We start from the raw sequence: 26,204 nt of genomic DNA, 5'->3' as shown, positions 1-26,204 counted from the left end.
CAGACACTCTTATCCAATATAGATAAACATTTAAGTAAAATGTTCAAACATCTATGGGAGGGTATTTGGAAATTAAGCTTGTTGTTTGTTTGTTTTTTCACACACAAATAGAAAGTACACACAAGCTGAGAATGGGAGGGTTGTGGTTCATGGCCAGCCCAGGCAGAAGAGTTCTCAATACCTTTTCTTAACCCATTACTGGGCACAGTGGTGCATGCCTGTTTTTCCAATACATGTGGGAGGCTGAGATTGGAAGGACTGGGGTACCAGTCCAGCCCAAGCTGGTTTGTAAAACTACATCTCCACGGAGGGAAGCTGGATGCAGTGGCATACATCACAGCAATACAGGAAGCCTGAAAACAGGCAGATCTTACCTAAGCTTGCCATATCCTAAAAGTGATCAGTAGAAGTGTGGCTTAGTGGTAGAATACCAGACTCACAAGCACAAGGCCTGCATTTTAAACCCTGAAATTGCAAAAGAAAAGACAGAAAGAAAAGGAAAGAGAAGAAAAAAGGAGAAGGGAAGGGAAGGGGAAGGGAGGGGTAGGGGAGGGGAGGGGAGGGGAGGGGAGGGAAAGGGAAGGGAAGGAAAAACAAAAAACGATGTGTATCTAGGCTGGCCATATACTGATTGATAGGGAAGCTGTATGAGCCCAGGGATGAGACTCAGGTGTTTTGAACTTTAGTATGCCTTTTGGTGGTTCTCGTGAAATACCCTCAGACTGCCAAGAAATGGAGAATGAGAGGCCATATGGACAAGCACAATGGCCTAGCCAACAATCACCAGGCATGCCCTGGTTCTTCCAGTCCAGCTAACTCTCCAAGTACAGTACATGAGTGAACTGAGGCTACACCAGCAGAGAACTGGCCCAGCCACCTCAGAATGAGAAAATAAATCAATACATTTTAGGTGGGCTGTTTTCCCCCCTTAGGAACTTCTACAACCAAATATTAAATAAAATAAAATTTTTTTAGCTGGGAAAGGTAGTCATCAACTGAAAAAAAAAACCCTAGTAAAAACATATGCAAGACACTCACTTTGTAGGATGTATAGTATTAACAGAGACATGCAGATGCTTGACTTTTGCAAGGGTAAGTCGAAAAACTCATGAGTTGCCAGTACAATTAATACAGCTAATGTACTGAACATCACAGCTTAGTGGCTTAGTGTTCTTATAACTGTCTTGGCTGTTGGTGCTGTGGTCTTGTGGCTGTCTAAGAGCTGTGGTTAATGGATCATACCAGTGCAGCTAGGCCAGGGAAAGACCAAAATTCAAATATTGAAGTACAATTTCTATTGAACATATATTGTCCTCACACTATCCTAAAGATGAAAAACATAAGTCAAATCATTTTAAGTCAGAGACTACCTGTAGTAACATAATAAGATTTTGTGTTAGTTTTGCTTTCTGTAGCTTCAGCATTCATATACATAGACTTCGCAATAATGGAGCAACCTGTTTTTTAAATATCTACAGTGCTTAGTCATTAAGACAAAATGTCCTTGGGGCACTGCAGTCAGGACCTGTAAATCCATGCTATCACCTCACAGAAACACTGAAAAAAGTCAATCAATACACCTTTAGGGATTGTTATGGGCAAGACTGTATCACCTCCAGATTCATATGTCACAGTCTTAACTTCCAATGCCTCAGCACTGGAGTATCTGGAGTTAAAATAAGCCATTAGAGTCATGTCTATAAAAAGAGAGCTAGGGCACAAAAGGAGATACCCGGAACACACACCTACTGAGGAGTGACCAGGTGACAAGGCAGCACCCACCGCAGTTATAGAGGGCACTGTAATACATATATGCATAACAAAAGAGCACAGACCAAATGGTTAACATGAAATCGTCAATGGTAGTTTGCGACTATTCAATACTATAGGCACTGCCATTTACTTCTAGAAGGACCAGAAAATGATCTTACTTGACTGTTTCCTTCAGCCCAAACCTGTACATCCCTGAAAACATTTAAAGTACAGTCATGGCCCACTGCACCATGTAGTTCTTCTCATGTGGATGAACACTGCTCTGAGAAGACAGACCTAATAAAACAACTATTTGTTATGATTCATAATGATGTGCAAAGATAAGCACACACATTTCATGTTGAAAAGTTTTTGATCCAGAGCAGTACATAATGTTCAAGGAAACGTCACGGTAAAGAGGAAAATCAGCACCCAAACATTTCATTTAAGAGTGAAGTACGTTGTCTATTGAGTGAGCTACAACTCAAAAGACGCAAGGAAAAATGTTCTTATGTAGAATGTGCAAGAACTGGCACTTACCTAAAATGAGATGAAGCTTGGTTTCTGTCTGGAAAGCATAGTGCAATGTCACCAAAAATGGTGACTGCCTAATGTGCTCCAGAACCTGCCGTTCTGTCCTTGTGTGCTCTGTAGTTTTGGCCTTTTGAACTATTGTTGCCTTTTTCAAAACTTTCATGGCATACAGCTTTCCAGCATCATGACCACTTATTTTACGAACTAGGAATACTTTTCCATACGCTGAAAAGAAAAAGAAAAAGAAGAATTAAATGCTACACTAGCAGAATGTAATTTGTGGAAATATATTTATTTAACGCTCATGCACACAAAAATGTTCTTTAAAAGCACCATTGATTCTGTTTCAAACAGGTCTTTGATAATTTTTTTCAGTTTTATAAATAGTAGATTTCTTAGCCTTGTATATTTCTTAGTCTAGCCCTCAGTATTTACAGGTCTGGCTACTGCTGACAGTTTTGCTTTCTCTCTTTAAATGTGATTTTCTCCTCAAGATTTTCAGCTAGAAGAAGTTGTTACTATAGTCAGATAATCACAGTCCAATTGTGGAAAAGCTAGGACATTTTAGACATCACATAAAGTCGCTAGGTCTCTAGCAAATATATAAACATTAGTATGTGTATATACATATTTGTGTATGTATATATTTGCTATTGATGTAAAAAAATGAAGACAGTGCTCAGTTCTTTTTCTTTTCTTTGGCAGTACTGGAGTTTGAACTCAGCACTCTGCCACTTGAACCACATCTCCAGGCCTCTTTCCTTTAGTAACTTTTCAGATAGGGTCCTGTACTGTGTCCAGGACTGGCCCCAGACCTGAATCCTCCCATTAATGCTGAGATGCGGGTCTTGTTAACTTCCCTGCCCAAGCTGGCTGGGCAATAACCATAATCCTCCCCATTTCCATCTCCTGAATACCTGGGATGAAAGGTTATGCACACACCCCCACACCCAGCTCAAGATGTAAAAAGCTCATCCTCTCATATAAATCAAGTACCTGAAGTATTCCTCAAGATTTATCTTTAAAAATCTAAAGCAATATAAATTGACCTTATGTAAATAGATCCTTAGCTGGGTGCAGGTGGTTCATGCCTATAATCATAGCTACTCAGGAGGCTGAGATCTGAGGATCATTTGTTCAAAGTTAGCCTGGGCAGAAAAGTCTGACTCTATCGTCAATAACCACCAAAATGCCAGGCTGGCGATGTGGCCCAAGTGGGAAAGTGTGACCAAGAGAGAAAAAAAAAAAAAAAAACAAATGAGAGTATGAGGCCAAACTCAAGTTCCAGTGCATACTAAATAGTCTTTAGATTTAATAAACATTAAAAGACTAAACTGGGAACAGTATAGACAGATACTTCTTAATATCTCTGAGCAATAGTTCATGTCTCAACAGGCCAACTTCACAACTCTTTTCACAAAAACCCTGCTGGACAGAATCCTGTCTGTGGTTCCCCTCTTCCAGGTACAGGAATGGACCCATGCAGGCAGGATCTGTGCTTCACTGGGCAAAGCAGTGTCTCTGCATTTATTTCTAGGCACAAAGAAAGGCGAAGAAATGAGAGGAGTTGGAGTAGGCAAAAAAAAAAAAAAAAAAAAAAAACAAGAAGAAGGAAGAAGTAGTTCCCTTGAAAAATGCTTCTTGGAATGGTTAAGCCAGTTATGCTCTGTAGAAGCTAAGATCTCTTGTACTCTATATGATGCAGTTCAAATACTTTAGCACCTAGTCTAGGACCATGCTATGCCATGTCAGTGCTAACCTGTACTGGAGAGAGGAGACCAATGCTTGATAAGGAATTGTCAACACCAGGCCCTGTGCCAATCCCCTTCTCCTTACTGACTCATTTAATCTCTATCACAGACAATGACACTGGTACTTTTAGTAATTCAGCTTCATAAAGAAGAACAGAATAAAGGTTCACAGAGGTTTGCATCTGATAAATATTTATAATAAATACAGATTGAGACCTTAGAAAGGCAGAGGTAAATCAAAACAAAAGAATGGCAACTTTCAGATCCTAACAAAGCAACTGAAAATAAAAATGCAAAGGGGTATATCTGTTCAGAAGCCATGTAAAGCTAGGAAACATTCTAATAAGTTTATCTTCTAACTATGTACACTGGCAGACAGTGAAATTGTTAGGCAGCTGTGTAGCTTTTATGTTCCTTACATACACACGGCACTTACCCTAAACTCTGCTCTCCCTGCAAGAATACTATGGGCCTAGAAATACCAGAATCCATTTATTTTCTCAAGATGGAAAATACTTTCCCTGTCACCACTGAAATATGGCATTCAGCTCTTTCCTAGCACTCCATGTGTATCTTTCAACACAGGTGATTATATGACAAATGGTTGGGTGTTACTGTGTAACATCTAAGCACTTTAGATAAGTATTGTGAGGCACTTTATTTATTTATTTATATTTTTTGCTGTCAATATCCTGTTTCCAGGAACACACTTATTAAGCAAACAGACAAACAAAAAATAAGGTTTGGCATATAGAATGAAAGATGTAAAAGCAGACTGTCTTTCCTACATGCAAATAGTGTGATTTTCCAAAGATACTATAAAAATTCCTAAGAGGATTTGTGATCAGAAGTGACAGGTAAGCAAAGTAACTGGAAAACTATATATGTAAATTGAGCTTTCAATATAGGATTACAAGTTTTCAATAAATGAGCCTATACAAGATGATTTTGTATCTCTAACACACATCCAGTATTCTACATTTTTCCACATACTCCCGTTCTGTGAGGCACTTTAGATACGTAAGAATCTATTTTATTTTACAGTTGGGTTGTGGGGCTTGAACTCAGGGTCTAGATGCTGTCCCTGAGCTTTTTTTTCCCAGTGAAGGCTAGTGCTCTACTACTTTGAGCCACAGCTCCACTTCTGGTTTTTGAGTGATTACCTGGAGATAAGAGTCTCACCAACTTTCCTGCCTGGGCTTGCTTCAAACTGGGATCCTCAGATCTCAGCCTCCTAAGTAGCTAGGATTACAGATGTGAGCCACCAGCTCCCAGCAAGAATCTATTTTATTCTTAGAACATTCCAATAAAGGGAGGGAAATAATAATCCTCTATAGATGAAGAACTGAAAATATAGAAGAACTGGTCACTTGTTCAAGATCTTGATCTTACCTGTGCCCCTGTTGCTTCCATACATGACCTCAGCAACAAATGAAGGTAGATCTGAACATCAAACAAGTAAGAATGCAGGAGAAGTATTTTAACAATGGAATGGACTCAGTACTACTTCCTCTAAGACAAGGAAGTTTTACAAAATAGCCATGATTGATGGAGATTCTAAGTGGCAAAAAAAAGTCTTTATACTATCTGCAAACAGGCTGATTTTTAATTTTCATTTGCTGGTCCTTCTACAGTCTCTGTACTTAGAGAAAAATATATTTACACTTCTCTAAAATAATTTTTAAAAATACTTAAAAACATTATCATGCCCTCTCCTATTCCTGAAGCCAATCTTACAGCAATTTGATTTTGAGAGATCTCACCACTAGGTGGGGTTCACTGATAAATGCTATGGGTTTGTACATTTTTTTTTCTTTCATAACTTTCCTGTTATTTTTTAAAGGTTGTATTTTACTCCAAATAACCCTAAAGTAGCACAAGGTGTTAATGTACATTGATTGCTTAAATAATTAAAAATCATCCTATTGTCACATCACTATAAGGTCAAGTAATAGTTAATGTCGTTGTCTGATGATAAAGTCCAAACATTTCCCAGTATTTCACATTAAAGACCATATATCCTGCCAATATAATTATATTCACCTATCAGAAGATGTCAGGAAAAAACTGTATGAAACTCATTAATCTCTTGCTTTTACTTCTAAGGTTGCCATAGTTGACATTAAAGCTAAGGTATTCTAACCACATGGTAAGTCAATTTTCAAGGAGTGTCTCACAATGGTCCAAACATGTATTTCAAACAAAGTTCTTGTTTAGTAGTAGGCTACATGACTAAAGCATGGCTGCCTCCAACACCCTTGGTTTTGAAGCACCCAAAGGCACTCATATTGCCAGGTGGGAAGAGGATACATTTGTTATTGGAGAAACCAGGAAAAAGACACCTCACTAGGTAACTGGTTTGTAGTTTAGGGCAGAGGGAGAAAGTGAAATGGTCTTGTTAAAAAGTGCCATCCACTCCAGAATGGCCTAGGTGTTTCTTAGTATTTTCAAAGAGGCCACCAACAGTAGAACTGGCCGCTATTTCTTTTTAGTTTGCACCTGGGTGACTGAGAGCTTGCCAGTATAGCCAAGCTCTTGGCTTCCATTCATGTGTGTGTATATTACTGAAGGGATACTATTTTACAAACATTTTGGGGGAATTACAAAGGCTACTGAAGTGAAAAAAGACAACAGTTTTAATGGAGGCCCTGAGATAGATATTCGGCAGCACTACAGTATTTTGTACTTAGGTGACAAGACTGGCTTCGCACTTATCTGTATGGCACTATAATTTTTACATCAGCATGCCATGACATCAACTGCTTTACTACCAATCTTTACAAAAGTATTTCTATCTCTATGAATCTTATTATATTAAAAAGAGCAGGGAGGACTACTTTTTGTGTTAGCAGACATCTATGACCAAGTGAATAAGGCCAATCTTTCCGTTCATGGCACTATAGACATCATTTTGGATGTTGCTAAAAATCCGTGTGATTTTAGAGCTAGCAGCCTTTTCATAGCAGAGAACTACATCAAGAAAACTATGATAAAATTTCAAAACAGTGAAGGTTTCTTTTGTTCAAACTGAAATGTAGATTTATGACACAGTATTGACAAATGCTGATAATGACCTCAGTAGCTTGAGGCACAGGAAATAATGAAAGGACCCACATGGAGAAATTTCTGGTTCCTGGGAGTAGATCTCGTCCCAGCTTGCTTTTCTCAATGTAGGGCTCTTAATCCATTTACTATGATTCCCATTTATGAATCAAGATTTTAGAACTTGATGCCAAAATAAAAAATTAAAACTTACAGCTTAGAAACGAACTATTCATGCTTCCATGTCAAAAAATTGTACAATTTCAAGTTCTTTTTTAAGCTAAGAGCAGCTTCTTGATGAAATTTACTTTGAACATAATTATACTTTATGTGTAAAATTTGAATTTATTAAAACTTCAAGCCATAATCTTTAATCTTTAAAATAATGATGTTAATTTGTTAAAGTATTTTGAGAGTCTATCTGTAAAAGCATCAGTTCCCCAAGTGTTAGTTACGGTTTGGCTATGACATGTTACCTCACAGGCTTATGCACTGAGTACTTGGTCTCCAGCTGGTGGCACTATTTTGGGAAGTGGTAGAATCTTTGGGAGATGGGGCTGGGAAGGTAGCTCAGTGGTAGAACGCTTGCCTTGCATGCTCGAGGCCCTGGGTTCGATCCCTCAACACCACATAAGCAAAATGAAAAAAGCCGGAAGTGGCGCTGTGGCTCAAGTGGTAGAGCGCTAGCCTTGAGCTGAAGAGCTGAGGGACAGCGCCTAGGCCCAGAGTTCAGGCCCCATGACCGGACCCAAAAAAAAAAAAAAAAAAGAATCTTTAGGAGATGGGGCTTAGCTGGAGGTAATAGGTAACTGGGGTATTTCCTTGAAGACTATACCTGGTCTTCTGTTCCCTTCCTCTCTCTGCTTCCTTTCTGCCATGAGGTAACTCTACCACATGCTCCCATCACCATGATGTTCTGCCTCACCAAGGGCAGAATCGATAGAGCCAAGGACTATGACCTGAAGCATCTAAAACTATGAACCAAAAGGAAATAATACCTCCTTTCAAGCTGGTCTCTTGGGTGTCTGGTCACAGCTATGGAAAGCTAACTAACACAGAGAATACTTGTGCAGTGTAATTAAAAACATGTAAAACTTTGTCCATATATATGTCTACATGCACTATCCTGGAGGAAGCAGTCATGAGCCTTAAAGCGTTCAGAAGCACTGCTCAGAAGGCCTCTGCTTTTTGTCATTAAGGTGTTTAACTTGGACATGCTGTTCTCTCTGGGATCCTACTGACATCTCCTGAGCCTATTGTTTTCTATCATTCAAACGCTTATTAATGCTGCTTAAAATTATATCCATTACATACACCTCTAATTGTCCTGTCACACTTTGAGATCATACCAAACTTAGCATTTAAACTATTGTACTTAAGCTTTTAGGAAATTAATACCAAGGAAATTCTCTTAAGTGCTTCTTCCACTTAGCCTTTTAGCCAGCCAACTTCCAAGATTGTGCCCCTCTTTCCTTTGGTAAACACCTGCTGCACCCCAAATACTGGTGAGTTGTTCACCCCCCTATGTACTCCCTCCCCCAGGCTTCCCACCAGTCACTGATACTTGCTGCCCTGCAGGTTTATGCTTTTTACATGTTCTATTCTTATTATATACTGTAATTAAGTATTACATAAGCCACTGAAATGTGAATGCTGAAAGGATTAGATAACAAGCAAGTCACTTTTAAAAAGCAACTACTGAAAAATTAGGTGTGGGAGAAACAGGAGAAAGGTAGGGGAAAATTATGAAAATCTGCAAAGATTTTTGTACTCAGATTACTTTGAATGTATCTAGTTCTTAGTCCTTAAAGAATCTGAAAACTTGCTGGGCACTGGTGGCTCACGCCTGTAATCCTAGCTACTCAGGAGGCTGAGATCTGAGGATCACGGTTCAAAGCCAGCCCAGGCAGAAAAGTCCGTGAGACTCTTATCTCCAATTACCTACTAGAAAACCAGGAATGGTGCTATGGCTCAAGTGGTAGAGCACTTGCCTTGAGCTGAAGAGGGCAGGGATAGTGCCCAAGCCCAGAGTTCAAGCCCTAAGAACTACAAAAAAAAAAAAAAAAAAAAAAAAAGAATCTGAAACTGTTCATTTTAAGACACAGATTACAAATGTGGTTTAAGTAAAATAAACCACTGAGTATACACTTAACTCTCAAAGTCTTATGCCCACAACATCTGATGATTGGCAAATTATGTATTATTTGTAAAATTTTATGGGAAGAAAAATGTTCTAAAATGTGCTCTTTGTAAAACCATTCTCACCTGAGCCATCATTCATAGATTCCCCACAAGCACGACTGTCTGTGTGGGTTTTTTTTGGGTCCGGTCGTAGGGCCTGAACTCTGGGCCTGGGTGCTGTCCCTCAGCTCTTCAGCTCAAGGCTAGTGCTCTACCACTTGAGCCACAGCGCCACTTCCGGCTTTTTTCTTTTTGCGTATGTGGTGCTGAGGAATCGAACCCAGGGCCTCTGGCATGCAAGGCAAGCGCTCTACCACTGAGCCACCTTCCCAGCCCAGCACGACTGTCTTGTAAGAGAGACTCAAGTCACTTTGTGCATTGCATCCTGCTCATCCTCCCACATAATCAGAACCTTATAAAATGAACCGGTCATTCATATCAGTATTTCCAGCTAAGCCTCCCAGCTTGCTCCCATCCTCTACCTTTACACGCCTTTTATGCTGTCAAAGAACTTGATACAAATATAACCCTTCTAATTCAAAACACTTCATTTCTCATTGTTATTATGATAAAGAACATTCTTAATATAACTAGATTTCTAAGTTAGCGAGCTTCTACCTATCTCCACTTTCCTATCATCTCAGTTATACTTTGATCCAATCACCTTATTTTAACCTCGCAGATTAGGACAAGTCTTCCTATTTCAGGCTCTCAGAACCTGATGAATTCATTTCTCTGTCATGGAAACAATCATAAATGTAATTCTGTATTTGTGTGATTGCTTCTTTGTCTAATATCCACTAGACTATGAATTTCTCAAAATCATGGCCCATTTCTGATTTTATTCACTTGTATTAGCAAGTGGAGCTCAAATTATGCTGACTGAATGGGAAAAAAAGAATATGCAAGTAAGCAAACAGGAAAACATCAGAAAAAGAAATACATAAAGCACTGCCAAATACCCTCCTTTAGTGGAAGAATCTAGCAACTCAGATTTTTTTAATATAAAGGCAGAGCTGGCCAACTCTGGACAATGGACTACCATCAAGCAATTTCTTTTAATTTTGATATTAAATCCAAGTCCTAGTTACATTCTCTGGTGAAAATGACCTCAAGAAACATAGTTGGCACCATTTAGAACAGGAAAGCAGCTTAACATAGCAGCATCTATATATAGTCACCACTTTGTGACCTCCCACAACTATGCAAAAACTAATTACAATGCCTGGCCACATCCATTTCTCACGTGCAATTTCACTTGTAGAAAGATCATCACTTCCCCACATATGATTTGTCCTGGATACTGGCTTCCCGCTCTGAAAATCAGTCCTCCTTCACATACCCACTTTTTCCACTACAGAACCTCATTGACTCTAGTACAGCGTTCCAGAAAAGGGATCAAGTAAGAAATATTCTATTAGATCTTTAAATTTCATTTGTCATGCCCCTCAAAATTGGTATCCTTACTGGACGGCTCTGTGCTTCCTAAATGTATACAGTAACATTGTGGAAGTACTTAGCAACACTCCAGTCAATCCACCACCACTGAAAAGGATTCTTATTTTTTGGGGGGGGGGGATCGGGTCATGGGGCCTGAACTCTGGGCCTGGGCATTGTCCCTCAGCTCTTCAGCTCAAGGCTAGCACTCTACCACTTGAGCCACAGTGCCATTCCCGGCTTTTTTCTTTTTGCTTATGTGGTGCTGAGGAATCAAACCTAGGGCCTCATGCATGCAAGGCAAGCGCTCTACCACTGAGCCACCTTTCCAGCCCTGAAAAGGATTCTAAGAGAAGGAGCTTCACTTTGGAATACTGTAGCATAACCCACAACAAAAAGCAAAGACTATGAGTTCAACCATGAAACTGGCTGGCCACGATTTTGTATTTCTAAAATTCAAGAAAAACGTATGACTAGACCTCAATCGAAAAGAACCTTTATTCCCCATTACAAGTAATTTCCTTTTTTTAAATTAAAAAACCATTTTTATTGTGAAAATACTGTACACAAGTAATTTTCTAAACATAGCTTGTGTTAAGACAAATCAACAGACAGTTCTGCATTTGCACCGTACAGAAGTTCTACTCAGAAAGACATTAGTAAATTGAAATTTCATTGTCTGTGTGACACTTTTTAGGGACTATGTTTCTGAGTTCAAACCCCAGTCCTACTCCCCTCAAAAAATAAACAAAATCAAATACACTAAAAATGTTTCATAAAACTTATTTCCTAACTTGATAGCTGAAGGTTGTATTCTTGGTTCACTATATTTACAATTCTGCAAATAAAAGCTCAGGAAGAGATTAATATTTAAAAATTCCAATTCCAATCAAAAGAAAATCAGGAATAAAAATTACATTTTATCTTATAAATGCTTCTTTTTCTATATATAGGCATATATGTGTATGAATACATGAACGTAAACTAACTGCATGTGGGAGGGGCATTTATAGGCAATGAGGAAGAATTTGGTACTCCATGCATGGGTAGGTATCTTTTAGTAAGCTCCTGTGGTTTTCCCAGCTAGTTTCCTTTGTGTTTTAGACCTTTCATTTGGGCATGATTTCTTTGCCATTTTTGTTCTTTTCAAAAGCTGGACCAGAACGCTTTGGTTTTCTATTCACTTGAGACTAGAGAAACACCTCATGAATCCTAGGTATGCTATTTCTTAACTACTTGGACTTCAACAAAGTATTTCATGTGTTTGTGTCTAATTTTCTCATTATGGATAGTAACAATTTCCATATATGATTTGAAAGTTAAATAAGTTAATATATATTCTAGAACAGGGCCTGGCAGATAACAAATACTATATAAGTATTAGTGAAAAAATGTGTATCTTTGTGCCTACATACATGCAAAAAGATATATTCATAATTGTACCTATTTCTTGAAATGTATAATAGCCAAATACTTAAAAGACACAGTTATGGATTAATTTATATACCCCACCAAAAAAACCCCACAAATTATATAGGTCAAGTATTTTCTTTTTTGCTTAAGTTCTTAATAACCTCATAGTTAAATTTAGGGCTCAATTACAATGTCTCCTTTATTATAGATATCAGTAAGAACAATTTCATTTGAATTCAGCTTCCAGTCTCTTTTCTATGTAGTTATTCATTCATTTTTCTCTTTGAAAACTCCTTATATCTCTTTTTGAAAATGTATCATCTTCAAAACACACTAAATATTATATGGAAGTTTCTCAAAAAGCTAAAAGTAGCACTACCTTATTATCTAACAATAGTACTCTTGAGCATATATCCAAAGGAATGTAGGTCAGGATACACCAGACATTTACACACCATGTCCACTGAAGCACTATTCACAAGAGCCATGCAATGGAAGCAGCTTCAATGTCCTACAACTGGTGAATAAATAAAGATTATGTGGCATATATACACAATGGAGAATTCATCAGCAATAAAGAATGACATTAAAAATACATATGCAAGATTTTATATATATACATATACATGCACACATACATATATACACACACATACATACATTTGTATATAAAACATGACTAATTCTTGGAGTGGCACAGGTGATGGGGAGAAGAGAATGAGAGGGTGGATAATATAGAAAAACAATGTGTCTCTGTATGAAGATGGTATAAGAAACTAGTGAATAATAAAGGGATAAAGGAGATGTGAAGAGTGATAGAGGTGGAAAATTTGATTAAAGTATAATATATGCAAGTATGAGATACCTCAGTGAAATCCCTCTGTACAATTAATATATACTAAAAATTGAATGACAGGGATGTACAACAGGCTATGTTGGGCTAGAGAAGAGAAGGGGAATGGAGAGAGAATGAACATAGTTGAAGCACTTTATAGGCATATATGAAAATAGAAAATGGTTGAAATTGTCCTAAGAAGCAGGAGAGGAATAACCCATGTAGTTCATGAGGTATTTCTCTAGTCTCAAGTGAATAGAAAACCAAAGTGTTCTGGTCCAGCTTTTGAAAAGAATAAAAATGGCAAAGAAATCATGCCCAAATGAAAGGTCTAAAACACAAAGGAAACTAGCTGGGAAAACCACAGGAGCTTACTAAAAGAAAATTCCATGACGGGCTGGGAAGGTGGCTCAGTGGTAGAATGCTTGCCTTGCATGCATGAGGCCCTGGGTTCGATTCCTCAGCACCACATAAGCAGAAAAAGCCAGAAGTGGCGCTGTGGTTCAAATCGTAGAATGCTAGCCTTGAGCTGAAGAGCTGAGGGACAGCGCCCAGGCCTAGAGCTCAGGCCCCATGACTGGCAAAAAAAGACAAGAAAAGAAAATTCCACGAAAAACAAGGATTCCAGGAATGCTAGGAAACATATGCATAACTGATCGCTACATACATACATACATACATACATACATACATACATACATACATACATATATATATATATATATATATATATATATATATATATATATATATATATATATATCATGCTGCTTTGCCTACCTCAATAGTTGTTTTTTTATTTTTTGTCTGTTGTGTAGGGCCTGAACTCTGGGCCTAGGCACTGTCCCTCAGCTCTTCAGCTCAAGGCTAGTGCTCTACCACTTGAGCCATAGCGCCACTTCTGGCTTTTTCTGCTTCTGTGGTGCTAAGGAATTGAACCCAAGGCCTCATGCATGCAAGGCAAGCACTCTACCACTGAGCCACCTTCCCAGCCCCAATAGTTGTATCTTAACTAGTGTAGTTAAAATGGTGACTTGTAGTATTTGTTGTTATTAACTGGTAGGACCCCCACTTTCTAGTGGGTGCACCTATACCTCTGCTGCTGTGAGTGCTAATGGCCATAACTATCCTTTCTCTGGAGAAGGTAGATGGATGCCACTTAACCTAGGAGATTACATGCCACCAATCTCAACCTCACCTCAACTCAAGCAGCCTTCACTCTTGTCTAAAACTTTCCATGAGTTCAGGCTGAATCTAGAGTCCAGCTTAAACTCATGTTGTTTAGGCTCCATACCTGTCCATTCTGGCTCTCATTTTCTCATGCAGCAATTTCTGTTTCTGACTAACATGACCTCATACAGCATCAATAAGAAATAAAAACTATTCATAGTAGAGATACAATGTCAATCAACACTTTCATAGGAATCATCTTTTGTTTACCACAAACATCACATCTGTAGGAATTACATAAACACTGTGGGCTTATACTGAAACATAAGGCATAGTGGGTATACACAAATGCAAAATTATATATTTTTTGAATGACAATTTTGACAATTTAATGAACATATGATTTTAAACATGTTGTTTTAATGGGATACTCTCACAACAGTTAAAAGAATAAGATGATAAATGATGACTAAATCATGAGACTATTTAAAACAACCTTTTACCATGACTCAACTAAAGTTATTCCCTGTTATGTTACTACAAAGTGTCCTTCAGCTGCCTAATGCAATTTCCAGCACCCTCTAGTGGCAAATTACTCAAGAGAAATGAAATATATTTTCTTTGACAAATGAAATATGTTTCTAGAAAGTCTTCTGCAAGGGCTGGGAAGATGGCTAAGTGGTAGAGTGCTTGCCTTGCATGCATGAGGCCCTGGGTTCGATTCCACAGCACCACATAAGCAGGAAAAAAAAAGCCGGAAGTGGTGCTGTGGCTCAAGTTGTAGAGCGCTAACCTTGAGCTGAAGAGCTGAGGGACAGCGCCCAGGCCCAGAGTTCAGGCCCACAACTGGACCAAAAAAAAAAAAAAAGAAAGAAAGAAAGTCTTCTGCAAAAATACTTTTGTTTTTAAATGGGGTTATTCTGTGGGAGAAGATAATTTAGAGTCTGGGGTCTCTGGGTAAAGAAATGACAGCTACATTATGAAGGTGGTATTCACAGGTGAGGTGAGCAGCCCAAAGATAATGTCTATTTAGTAATCAGTATCTTCACCAAACAATTTCATAAGACTTGCTGCAGATTAGTTGGAGGAAAAAAAGAAAACATGTTTTAAAATAAAAATGAACTTCTCAAGAGGGCCCCAGGGACAGACAGTACTGCTCATTAGACAACTACTGTATGCAAAACATTCTGGATTCCTGCACTTGGCCAATATTCATTCCAAGGTTTCAGGCACTCAGCTTAGACCCTTAAGTTCAGATCTTTATCATTAAATTTGCAAGTTTATATGTAATACATCTTTTAAAACTACTCACTGTCGGGCGACAGTAGTTCATACCTGTAACCCTAGCTACGCAGGAGGCTGAGATCTGAGGATCGCAGTTCAAAGGCAGCGGGGCAGAAAAGTCCCCATAAAACTCTCATCTACAATTAACCACTCATAAACCTGAAGTGGAGCTGTGGCTCAAAATGGTAGAGCACTAGCCTTGAGCAAAAGAACTCAATGACAGTGCCCAAGCCCTGAGTTCAAGGCCTACAACTGAGAAAAACAAAACAAAATGCAAACTACTCACTATTCTATCCTCAGCACCCAGAACAGTACCTGCTTTTAAATCAGTACATCTGCATAAATGAATTGCAGACCATCAGGAATAAACTGAAGAATTTAAAATCAAAAAGTGTCTTTGCTGGGCAGTGGAGGCTCATACCTGTAATCCTAGCTACTTAGGAGGCTGAGACCTGGAGAACACCATTCAAATCCAGCTTGGGCAGGAAAATCAATGAGACTCTTTATCTCCAATAAACTACCAAAAGCCCAGAGGCGGAGCCTTGGCTCAAGTAGTAGAGCATTAGCCTTAAGCAGGCTCAAGAACAACACCCAGGCCCTGAGTTCAAGCCTGCGGACCAGCACGTCACACACAATGTATCTTAATCAATGTGTCTTAATCAAATCAAAACTTCATAGATTACTTTGTCTTGATGTGGATAAGAGATTAACCAAGACTAGCTGTGAACAATATAGCCTAGGTAGAGAGTAGGCTATGTCAACTAAGCTTGTATAAGTACACCCTATAATGTTCACACAATGACAAAATCACCTAGCAATGTTTCCTAGTATGTAATCCTGCCATTAAGTGACAAGATTGTACTTGGACAGAAAGCAGAATGATCAAAAGGAAGGCTGCAGAGAAGATAGGAAAAGAAGTAAAGTAGAATCATTATTCCCACTACTAACCTATCATCACAAAATGAATTCTGAAAGACAAACCAAAGATACTTCCTGGACTTCGAAGTATCAATGGAAAGAATAATGCCAGAGACAAGAGAAGAAATGAAATACTCGTTAGGCCTATTATACCTCACCTAGGATTAGGTTATAGCAAGGGCAATGGGCAACAGCACTGGAAAAAACACAAGAAAGATGATGCTAAGAGTTTACAATCTAGTCAACATGGAACATGCGAAAGAAAATTCAGAGAATATTTCAGTTTTTGTTCTCTACAAAGGGTTCTAAACGAAACGAATCCAGAGAACCAAGCAATTTGGGCAGGATCTAGATAGCTAGAAGAGGAGACGCACTGCAGATGGGAGAACAAGCTAAGGCAGGGCACAGGAGGGTGGGAAAGAACACATCACTGCAGGGGAGACAAGACAATAAACTGGACTAGAAAGTAGGCGGGATATCAGGGGAGCAAAGGAAAACAGACAGGAAAAGCTGAAAGACAAGCAAGAATTTGAACTTGAATAACTAACTGGAAAAAAAGCACTATATGTTCTTAAATAGGAGAACTGCATAATAATGTACTTATCTGAGGCTGCATATTATTTGTAACAGGATATAATATAAAAGAGAAGAGAAAGCTTACAAAAGAAAACTATTTAAGAAACCTTTTGCAATAATCTATCTATACATTTGGCAAAATGAGCAATGGCACTTAGAACAGAACGCCTCCATCCGCCTCCCACACACAAAAAAAAGGCGAAATCAAGAGTCAGTTTAACAGGAAGTCATAAAAGTTCATGAGACTAGAAATAAAGATACCAAAATACAGAAGAACCAAAAATTATTTCTGGCTTACGAGTGTGACCAACAAATTAGTGATAGACTAAAGGAAGTAAGGCAGGTGAAAGAGAAATCAAGCTGCTGAATAGAAGATTATGAATAGTACATGCATTTAAGTATGAGATTAAAAAATAGTAGATCTTTTATATTCAAATATCCCACAAACTCTATTTCAAAATATATACAAATTATCACAAATTTTCAGTTTCACTTCCAAAGAAAACCTCACATTACATATATAAGCTTTTCTAATACTGTAAGAAGTGCAGAAAAATTATCTTTAAAAGATAATGAAACTAAGATTAGTGGAGAAATTTTTGAAAACTGAGATTTTATTATATTCAGTATAAAAAAGTTTGCACCTACTCTATTTAGTCATCAAAAGTTGGATTTTAAATTCAGAAACATCTACAATGACCTTTCTGAGCTATTCCATCTTCTCATGAGAACTGTACACTGTCAGTTGACAGACAAGAGCAGCATATGGGACTAGGAAGATGGCTCAGTGGTAGAGTGCTTGCCTCCCATGCATGAGGCCCTGGGGTGGATTCCTCAGCACCACATAAACAGAAAAAGCCAGAAGTGGCGCTGTGGTTCAATGGTAGAGCTCTAGCCTTGAGCTGAACACCTGAGGGACAGTGCCCAGGCCCAGAGTTCAAAGTCCCATGATGGACAAAAGAAAAAAAGAAGAAAAGAAAAGTAAATCCACAGCTCCCTAAAGAACTGTAAGAGCACAGGGAAGGGCATGAAGTGCAGATTCAACGTGAAAGGAAAACATTACACTGGCCCTGCCTCAAATGCCTGGGATCAGCACCCAAAGGGAAGGCAGGGGCTGGGGCAATCTGTTAAATGTATTGAGAGAATAAAACACAAGGTTTGGTTTCATAGATGTGATATTCCACTTTTCACATACGTAAAGGGGACTGTAATTTTCCTTCCTTACATAGTCCTTATAAGATCATGGTCCTGTACAAAAATCAAAGTTACACTCGCCTCATAAAAAAGACCTGGAGGAAATAATTCCCATTTTTCTACTCCCTGAAGTTTGTAAATGATTACAATTACAATAATTGTGGCAGAATTTGTTCTGTCCTCAGCCAGTGTCAGTGCTGAGCCAGAAACCTTATCTATCCCCTATACTGTGCGTGTATGTGTGTGTATGTTTGTGTGTATTGGTACCAGGGTTTCAATTTAGGGCTTTACACTTTTTTGTGCCAGTGCTAGGATTTGAACTCAGGACCTCACACTCTTGCTTGGCTTTGAACCACACCTACACTTCTAGCTTTATGCTGGTTAATTAGAGATAAAGAGTCTTTCAGGACTTCTCAGAAAAAAGCCAATGAAGAAATGTTCATCATCTCTGACGATAAAAAATGCAAATCAAAACATTAAGATTCCACCTCACTCTAGTTAGTTTCTAACAATAACACATGCTGACAGGAATGTGGCCAAAAGGGAAAATGCTACTACACTGTTGTTGGGAATTTAACTTGTTCAACCACTCTAAAAAGCAGTATGGAGGTTCCTCAAAAGACTAAACATAAAGCTTCCCTATGACCCAGCAATTCCACTCCAGTAGACCACAAACAAGGCCACACTAAAACTACCAGCATAACTACATTCACTGCAGCACTGTTTACCATAGCCAAGATATGGAATCAACCCAGATGTCTCTCAGTGCATGAATGGCTGAAGAATATGTAAAATACATACAAAATGCAATTCTATGCTCCCATCAGAATGATATTGTACCATTCATAAGGAAATGGAAATGTTACTCATTTCTGTTTGTCTTATTATTCATTTTTTTGTATTGTATGTAAGTTTATCTGTTCTGGGGAGGGTAAGTGGGGGACTGGGAGGGAAAAACTGGGAGAAAATGAAGGAAAATATGATACTGTTCTAAAAGAAATGTACTCATTACCTGACTTACGTAACTGCAACCACACTATGCATTATCTTTACAATAACAATAAAATTAACATTTTAAAAAGAAAAGAAAAATAGTCTCTCAGATTTGTCTGCCCTGGCTAGCTTCAAACTAAGATCCTCAGATCTCACCATCGTAAGTAGATAGGACTATTACAGGTGTGAGCTAGTGGCACCCTACTTAGAGCCTTACATTTTTGTTTGCCTTTTCCCTTACAGTCGGTAGATACTTTAACATTTGTGTAACACCTCTAGTCTAGTTTTCTTGCTGGTAATTGGAGAGGGAGTCTTGTGGACTTTTCTCCCTGGGCCAACTTAGGTCAGTGGTCCTCAGATCTCAGCTCCCTGAGTAGCTAAGATTACAGCTGGAAGACACCATCACTAGTCTCATTTGTCTTTCTGTTTTCTTTCTCTGCCAATCCTGGGACTTGAACTCAGGGCCTGGGTGCTATCCCTGAGCCTCTCTGTGTTCGAGGCTAGTACTTTACCACTTGAGCCACAGCACCACTTCTGGCTTTTTCTATGTGGCACTGAGGAATCGAATTCATGGCTTCATGAATGCTAGGCAAGCACTCTACTACTAAGCCACAATCCCAGCACCTCATTTGTCTTTTAATGATCAGTAGCTGAGTGGACTCTACACCTCTTGATGTTGTCATCCATATCAAGCATGAAAATGACCAACCTAAATGCAAGCTCATAATTCACTGATTTCCCAACTATAACCTCCATCTTTGGGGGCTTGGTTACTATTCTAGAGTCTTGCCCTCATTTTCTTTTTTGAATCTAAAGGTTTTCCCTATGTTTTCTAGCTGGTCCGTGCAATAAACAGACCTTATAAAAAATGTATATTATCTAGCCCTTCAGGGGTTTTATTGATAGGCTTTTTCTTGGATATCAAAGCTGTCACCTAATTAGATGGGGGAAAATATTTTGTTTCTACTTCTATACTAGGAATATATTGCCATATATAAAATAAACAGGTCAAGGAATAGAAACAGTCTAATGGTTCTTATCACATTAGAAAACTCTGAAACATACAAAGATGATGTAAACATTACAAATATTCACCTTAAAATATCCAAGGATCTTTACTACAGAAGTCCTGTCCTATATGGGATATACTTATTTATTCACCCAGTTGCTAAATAATAGGCTAGTATATGTAATTATTCTGGAAAAGTTATCTACTCAGAAAATTTATGTTCATTTAAAGTCCATTTTCCTAGTATGTTACTGAATTAGCAATAAATTCTGATGAAAAAAATATGCCAAGTATAGTGATTTCTTACAATTTTATGTGTCTTGGCAGCCATTTGTGCCTTCTATGCAAAGAACCAGAAGCAACCCTAAGCTGGATTTACTGTGGGATACCAGAGAGAACGCAAAGTTTGGCTTCTCGGGTCAGCAAAATGGTAAGGCATGGGTCAAAGGCCACAAAATATGCGCCAATATAAGCAAGTTTTCTACTTGAGGACTCCTTGGTGGAAGGTTGGACAATTAGGCCTTGGCTGTGGACCAGACAAAAGAAACAATGTGTAAAGAACACAACGTCAATACCACATCCTGCTCCCTATTTTCCCCAGTAGGTCATGGGTGCTAGTTTCTCTACATTTTCAAACAGCATGATGTTATAAATTCTCCAAATGAAATAGATTAAAATTTAAATTTATGTGATATTTTTCTTGGATTTCTTCTTATCATACAAATTGTAAAACCAACTCTGTAGTAAAAAGAACAATAAGACCATTCTTACCTCACCAATGACTTAAAACTGTAATAAACAAAGAGGGAATTTACATAAACTTATGTACAAAATATGTAAATGTGTGCATAGTATCTTGTAACATAGCTGACTGTGGAAAATGAGTGAGCTAGCCTGAATAAATCATTTAAGCAGGTTAACAAGAGCTATTAATAAATTTTAATTTGTAAAATTTAACCTAAGTGGCCAGGCATGGTGGCCATGCCTATAATCCCAGCAACTAAAGGAGGAGAGAGGGCAGGAGGGCTATAGCTAGAGGCCAGTTCAAACAAAAAGTTAGCAAGGCCGTATGACAACAAACAAGCCAAGCATCCTAGCTATGCAGCAGGTGAAGGAAGGAGGATCACAGTCTGAGGTTGTTCTGGGCAAAAGCACAAGACTCTATCTGAAAAACAAATTAAAGCTGAAAACAGCTGGGGGCCTGGCTTAAGCAGCAGAGTGCTTGCTTAGCAAATCCCTTGGTTCAAATCTTAGTAACACACATACACACACAAAAATTAGCACGAGCCATTTCACATACAGAAGAATGTATCATTAAAAATTATATAATAACAAATGTTAAAAGTAGGTGGAGAAATTGGAATCCTCACATACTGCAGGGAGGAATGTAAAATGGTGCAGCCACTTTTGAGAAAAAGTCTCATAGGTCTCACAAAGTTAAATACAGCCAGCAACCAATGGCTCATGCCTGTAATCCTAGCTACTCAGGAAATGGAGATCAGGATGATCATACATTGAGGCCTGAGCAAGAAGTTCATGAGACTGAGCTAAACTAATAGCTAGGCAAAATGGCATGTGCCTGTTATCCCAGCTATACAGGAGGGTAAGACTGAGAGAATTACAGTTATAAGCCAGATATAAAGTTCCTAAGACTCTAACAGAAAAAGTTGAGTGTGGCAGAGTACACCTGTCATCCCAGCTACAGAGGGAAGTGTAAATAGGAGCACCATAGTCCAGACTGGCCCAGGCAAAAAGCAAGGCTCTATGTTGAAAATAACCAGAGCAAAAAAGGACTGAAGATACGAGTAGAGTACCTGCCTAACAAGCTTGATGAATCTTCAGTTCAAACCCCAGGAACATAAAAGGTAAAGGAGGAGGAAGAAATGGAAGAGGAAAGAAAAAGGGAGGAGAGTAAAAGGAGGAAAGATGGAGAAAAGAGAAGTTAAACATTTGAATTGCCAATTCACTCCTAGGAATATGCCCAAGAGTAATGAAAACATTATGTTCATGCAAAACATAGTGCTTATAACAGCATACAAGTTGAAGCAACTCTAAAGGTCATCAATGAATGGATAAACAAAATGTGGTATATCCACATAATGAATATTTAGCCATAAAAAGAGGAAAGTACTGCTATAACTCCAATAAACCTGGAAACTAATGTAGTGTTTGCCACAGTCAGCAAATACTACATCTGTGTGATTCCACTTAGAGAATTGGCAACTATATAGATACAGAATGTAGACTAGTGGGGTGCTTTAGGGCTTAGAGGATGGTGAACTTCAGAAGTTATAGCTAAAGGGTTGTAGTGTCAATGACTGCATAACTTAAAATGGGTAAGCCACACAAAAGTGTGATTTATATTTCAATAAAGTTATTATCAAAAAGACAAAAAAAAAGACAAACAAAACACAGTCTGTAAATAAGATAAAATTTGCCCTGGAAAGCTTCTCAAAGATGTCACAAACACAATTTTCAAGGGAACTGACACACCACAGGTCTGGACTCTTTGCCCTATGAGCAGATTCTGCCTTTGAAATCCGAAACAAAGGTAGGGATAAAGGACATTGCTCTGATATTATTTTAAAGCAATATTTCTTAGAGATAGGTTGGGGTGGAGCTAGTTTCTATTTTTAAAAAAGACACCTTTACAAATGACCCAAAAGTGAGAATGGACTGCAAATTCTCCAAGTTGGTAAGCACAATAAACTCTTTTGACATCAAAAGGCCTACCTAACATGAATAATGGCAGGGCTTATTCACTAGTTGTTATGTAAGTTGGCACATTATATGCCCAACTACTCAAAGAGGCTATAAAGGATTTATATGACATAGCATTAGGCATGAAAGCTCATTACCTGAAGACAATTTACACATGAGGATTAAATATATGTGCGTACTGTTAGGCCAGTGGCTGAACATTTTCTCCTGCTGGAAAGTTTGACACTTAGAAGGGAGGGGCAGGTACCTTTCAAGGTACACCTGCAACCCACCCCCCACCTACTATGGCCAGCTGAGAAATTTAAGTACAGTTGGAAAGAAAAATGTTGTGTTCCCTGAGGTCTTCACCTTCCTTCCACAGAAAGAGCCCTGGGGCTGATAAAGTTGGCAAGAGAAAAGTTCAGGGCCTCCTTTTCAAGTCTACTGAGAGAAGGAAAAGGAGCAAAGCTAGCTGTCACAGTTGTGATTGTAGAGCAACACATTCCAGGGTGTGAAGACAGGTACACACCTGTCAAGACCAACTACACAGCTGGCAGGGCCCAGAGCAAAATGAAAATGTATAGAACCTGGTTCCTGAATGTTTGTGGATCCTACAACAATCAGAGCATAGCATTACAGTACACATGGGGCTCTCTAAGTGTGGAGGGCTCACAACAGCCCTGGCTGGACAACCAGGAGCCAGTTTGGGCTCCTGAGCAGTGGAAACAGAGGTAGATAATTTTGAGGAAACAAGACTTTTCTGAAAATCAGAAAATCAAGGTCGCCTAATGCACACAGAGACCATGAGTGGTACCATGTTGGTTATGTAGCCCAGAGATTTTTTATATACATACTATATTGACATTTATTCACATAATTATTTATGTTATGAAAATGGCACAGTGTACAAGCTCTTCTGTGAAACTTGTCCCTTGCTGGAGAACCTTTTAAAATGTTCATAAAGATAGCTCGTTTAAATTTTAATTTATAGATAATAGAACATATATAAATCCAAGTTCCATGTTTCCAAATGCTTAGTTGGGGTTTCTAAAGAGCCCTGAGCTTAGTACAAATGATGAGAATTAAATAGTAGCAGCATTAAGTGAGGAATGAATGAGTCAATCAAAAATATAAAGCAGGGCTGGGAAAGTGGCTCAGTGGTAGAGCACTCGCCTTGCATGCATGAGGCCCTGGGTTTGATTCCTCAGCATCACATAAGCAAAAAAAAAAAAAAAGCAGGAAGTGACGCTGTGGCTCAAGTGGTAGAGTGCTAGCCTTGAGCTGAAGAGCTGAGGGACAGCACCCAGGCCCAGAGTTCAGGCCCACGACCGGACCCAAAAAAAAGTGTGTGTGTGTGTGTGTGTGTGTGTGAGAGAGAGAGAGAGAGAGAGAGAGAGAGAGAGAGAGAGTAGCACTTAAAGGAGTACTTGGCATGTAACAAGCTCCTATAAATATTAATACTTTTTTTAATATGTAATCCTTTTTTTTTTGGGGTCCGGTTGTGGGGCCTGAACTCTGGGCCTGTGCACTGTTCCTCAGCTCTTCAGCTCAAGGCTAGCACTCTACCACGTGAGCCACAGTGCCACTTCCAGCTTTTTTCTTTTTGCTTATGTGGTGCTGAGGAATCGAACCCAGGGCCTCATGCATGCAAGGCAAGTGCTCTACCACTGAGCCACCTTCCCAGCCCTGTAATACTTTTTTAAATGACTGTGTCCTATGTGAAGATGTACTAATACGCATCAGAGTGGGATTTATTTTTGAGACAAGGCCTCATTTTGTAGCCCATACTAACCTCAAACTCACAATCTTTCTGCCTTAGCCTCCTGAGTGCTGAGACTTCAGGGGGTGCCATCATGTACATACAACAAGAGGGTTTTTTTGGGGGGGTCTGGTTGTGGAGCTTCAACTCTGGGCCTGGGCGCTGTCCCTCAGCTAACAAGAGGTTTGTTGTTTTTTTTTTTTGACATGTTAGCCTTTGTATTTCTTCTGTTCATGTTCTTGGATAGTTTTCCTATTGGATTCCTCATGGTTCTAATTTTTTTTTATTGACTGTTGAACTGAGGTTATCAGTCCTGAGTCTTAGGAGTAACAGTTCTTGTTTTGACTTACCTCCTGTTCCTAGGACCTTCAGGAGTTCAAAATTTTCAATCCCCACCTTCTCTGCATGTCCTGTCAAGTTAGCTAGAGAAAGAAAGAGAAAAAGTGTAAGAAATAATAAAGGGCATCATCAACAGAAGGGGTCTGTAGGGTTTCTGAGATACCAGCAAAGTTTGATTTCTTTAACTGAACATATACATGGTCATTGCTTGTTCAATGGTAACACAAGACCAATTCTTGTTCAATGGTATAGCTATGTCATATGAAATTTTAAGTTTTACATTATAATAATTTTTAGAACTTAGTAGCTAGATATCATTCAAATTTAATATTCATATTATATTTATTAGGCAAAGTAAGTAATTACACAGATGGGAGCAAACCAATAGGAGGCTTGATCATATTCAAGAGTAGGAGAATTATTTTAATTATATTAACAAGAAAGCATATAAAAGTGGATAGTAGGGCTAGGGGTATAGCTTAGTGGTAAACCATGTCCTTATTAATAAGCTGGGTCTCCAATACTAGAAGGGGGAAAAGCAAATAATAAATATGCTATATAGAATAGTAAGCAATGAAAATCATTTAAGCATGTGGTTTAGATGCCTAGAACACATTTCTATGCCATTATTTTGTCACAAAGATTAAAGTCTTTGAGCAAGAATATCTAAAAATAAACTTCATCTCTCTTAATTAAATTGTTAACCTAAGAACAAGAGCCCAAATTTAACCAACAATACTAACATTTATTAGAATAAGACAAATATTTACACATATTGTTTGACTCCTCCCCCACCAAAACGTGAAATAAACATCACCTATTACAGAAAAATCTTCTGCCTTTCTGAGTCATTTACATGCCTCAATAAAGTCCAAAACAGGTTGAACAAAAGAAGTGGAACTACTTCTCCTGCCTAGGACCGAAACACCCCAAACAGGCCTGTTTTGAGATGAAGGTAAGAGCTGTCCGTTGTCTTTCTTAGTATTCAAAAGGAGATGGTACTTTATTGTGGTTGTATAAGGACAAAAGGTAGGTAGTTCGTAAGAATGGAGTCTTCATGATGGGCTACTGACTTAGAGACAGGAGAGAACACACTTGCTTACACTCTCTGCTTTCTGCAGTAAGAAATACAATGACATGCATCTGCAAACTAGCAACAGGTCCTCACCAGAGACTAGAGCTGCCAGCACATGATCTTGGATTCCTAGCCTCCATAACTATGACAAATGTTAGTTGTTCGCACCACTTAGTCTATAGCATTCTTGTCAAAGAAGCCTGAACTAAGAAAACTGGTGTTCACTCAATAGTTTGGTCTTC

The 26,204-nt window shown here is 38.7% G+C and overlaps 1 protein-coding gene across 2 annotated transcripts in view; it reads right to left on the bottom strand.

Moving 5' to 3' along the window:
• The window catches only part of Rps6ka5 (ribosomal protein S6 kinase A5), a 152,791-nt gene that overhangs the window by 85,507 nt on the left and 41,080 nt on the right, over positions 1 to 26,204 (bottom strand). For both annotated transcript variants that reach the window (XM_070028560.1, XM_070028561.1), the window contains exons 2-3: positions 24,899 to 24,970; positions 2,293 to 2,511 (exon numbers count right to left, since the gene is read on the bottom strand). In XM_070028560.1, the coding sequence (XP_069884661.1) occupies positions 2,293 to 2,511; positions 24,899 to 24,970 (291 nt within the window). The remainder of the gene's footprint in view (positions 1 to 2,292; positions 2,512 to 24,898; positions 24,971 to 26,204) is intronic.

This window comes from Dipodomys merriami, unplaced genomic scaffold (assembly GCF_024711535.1).
Source record: "Dipodomys merriami isolate MVZ:Mamm:240054 unplaced genomic scaffold, mDipMer1.0.p SCAF_198, whole genome shotgun sequence".
In the NCBI taxonomy this organism is placed as follows: domain Eukaryota; kingdom Metazoa; phylum Chordata; class Mammalia; order Rodentia; family Heteromyidae; genus Dipodomys; species Dipodomys merriami.
The sequence above is the reverse complement of the archived record's forward strand: the minus strand, read 5'-3'. Positions and strand labels throughout refer to the sequence as shown.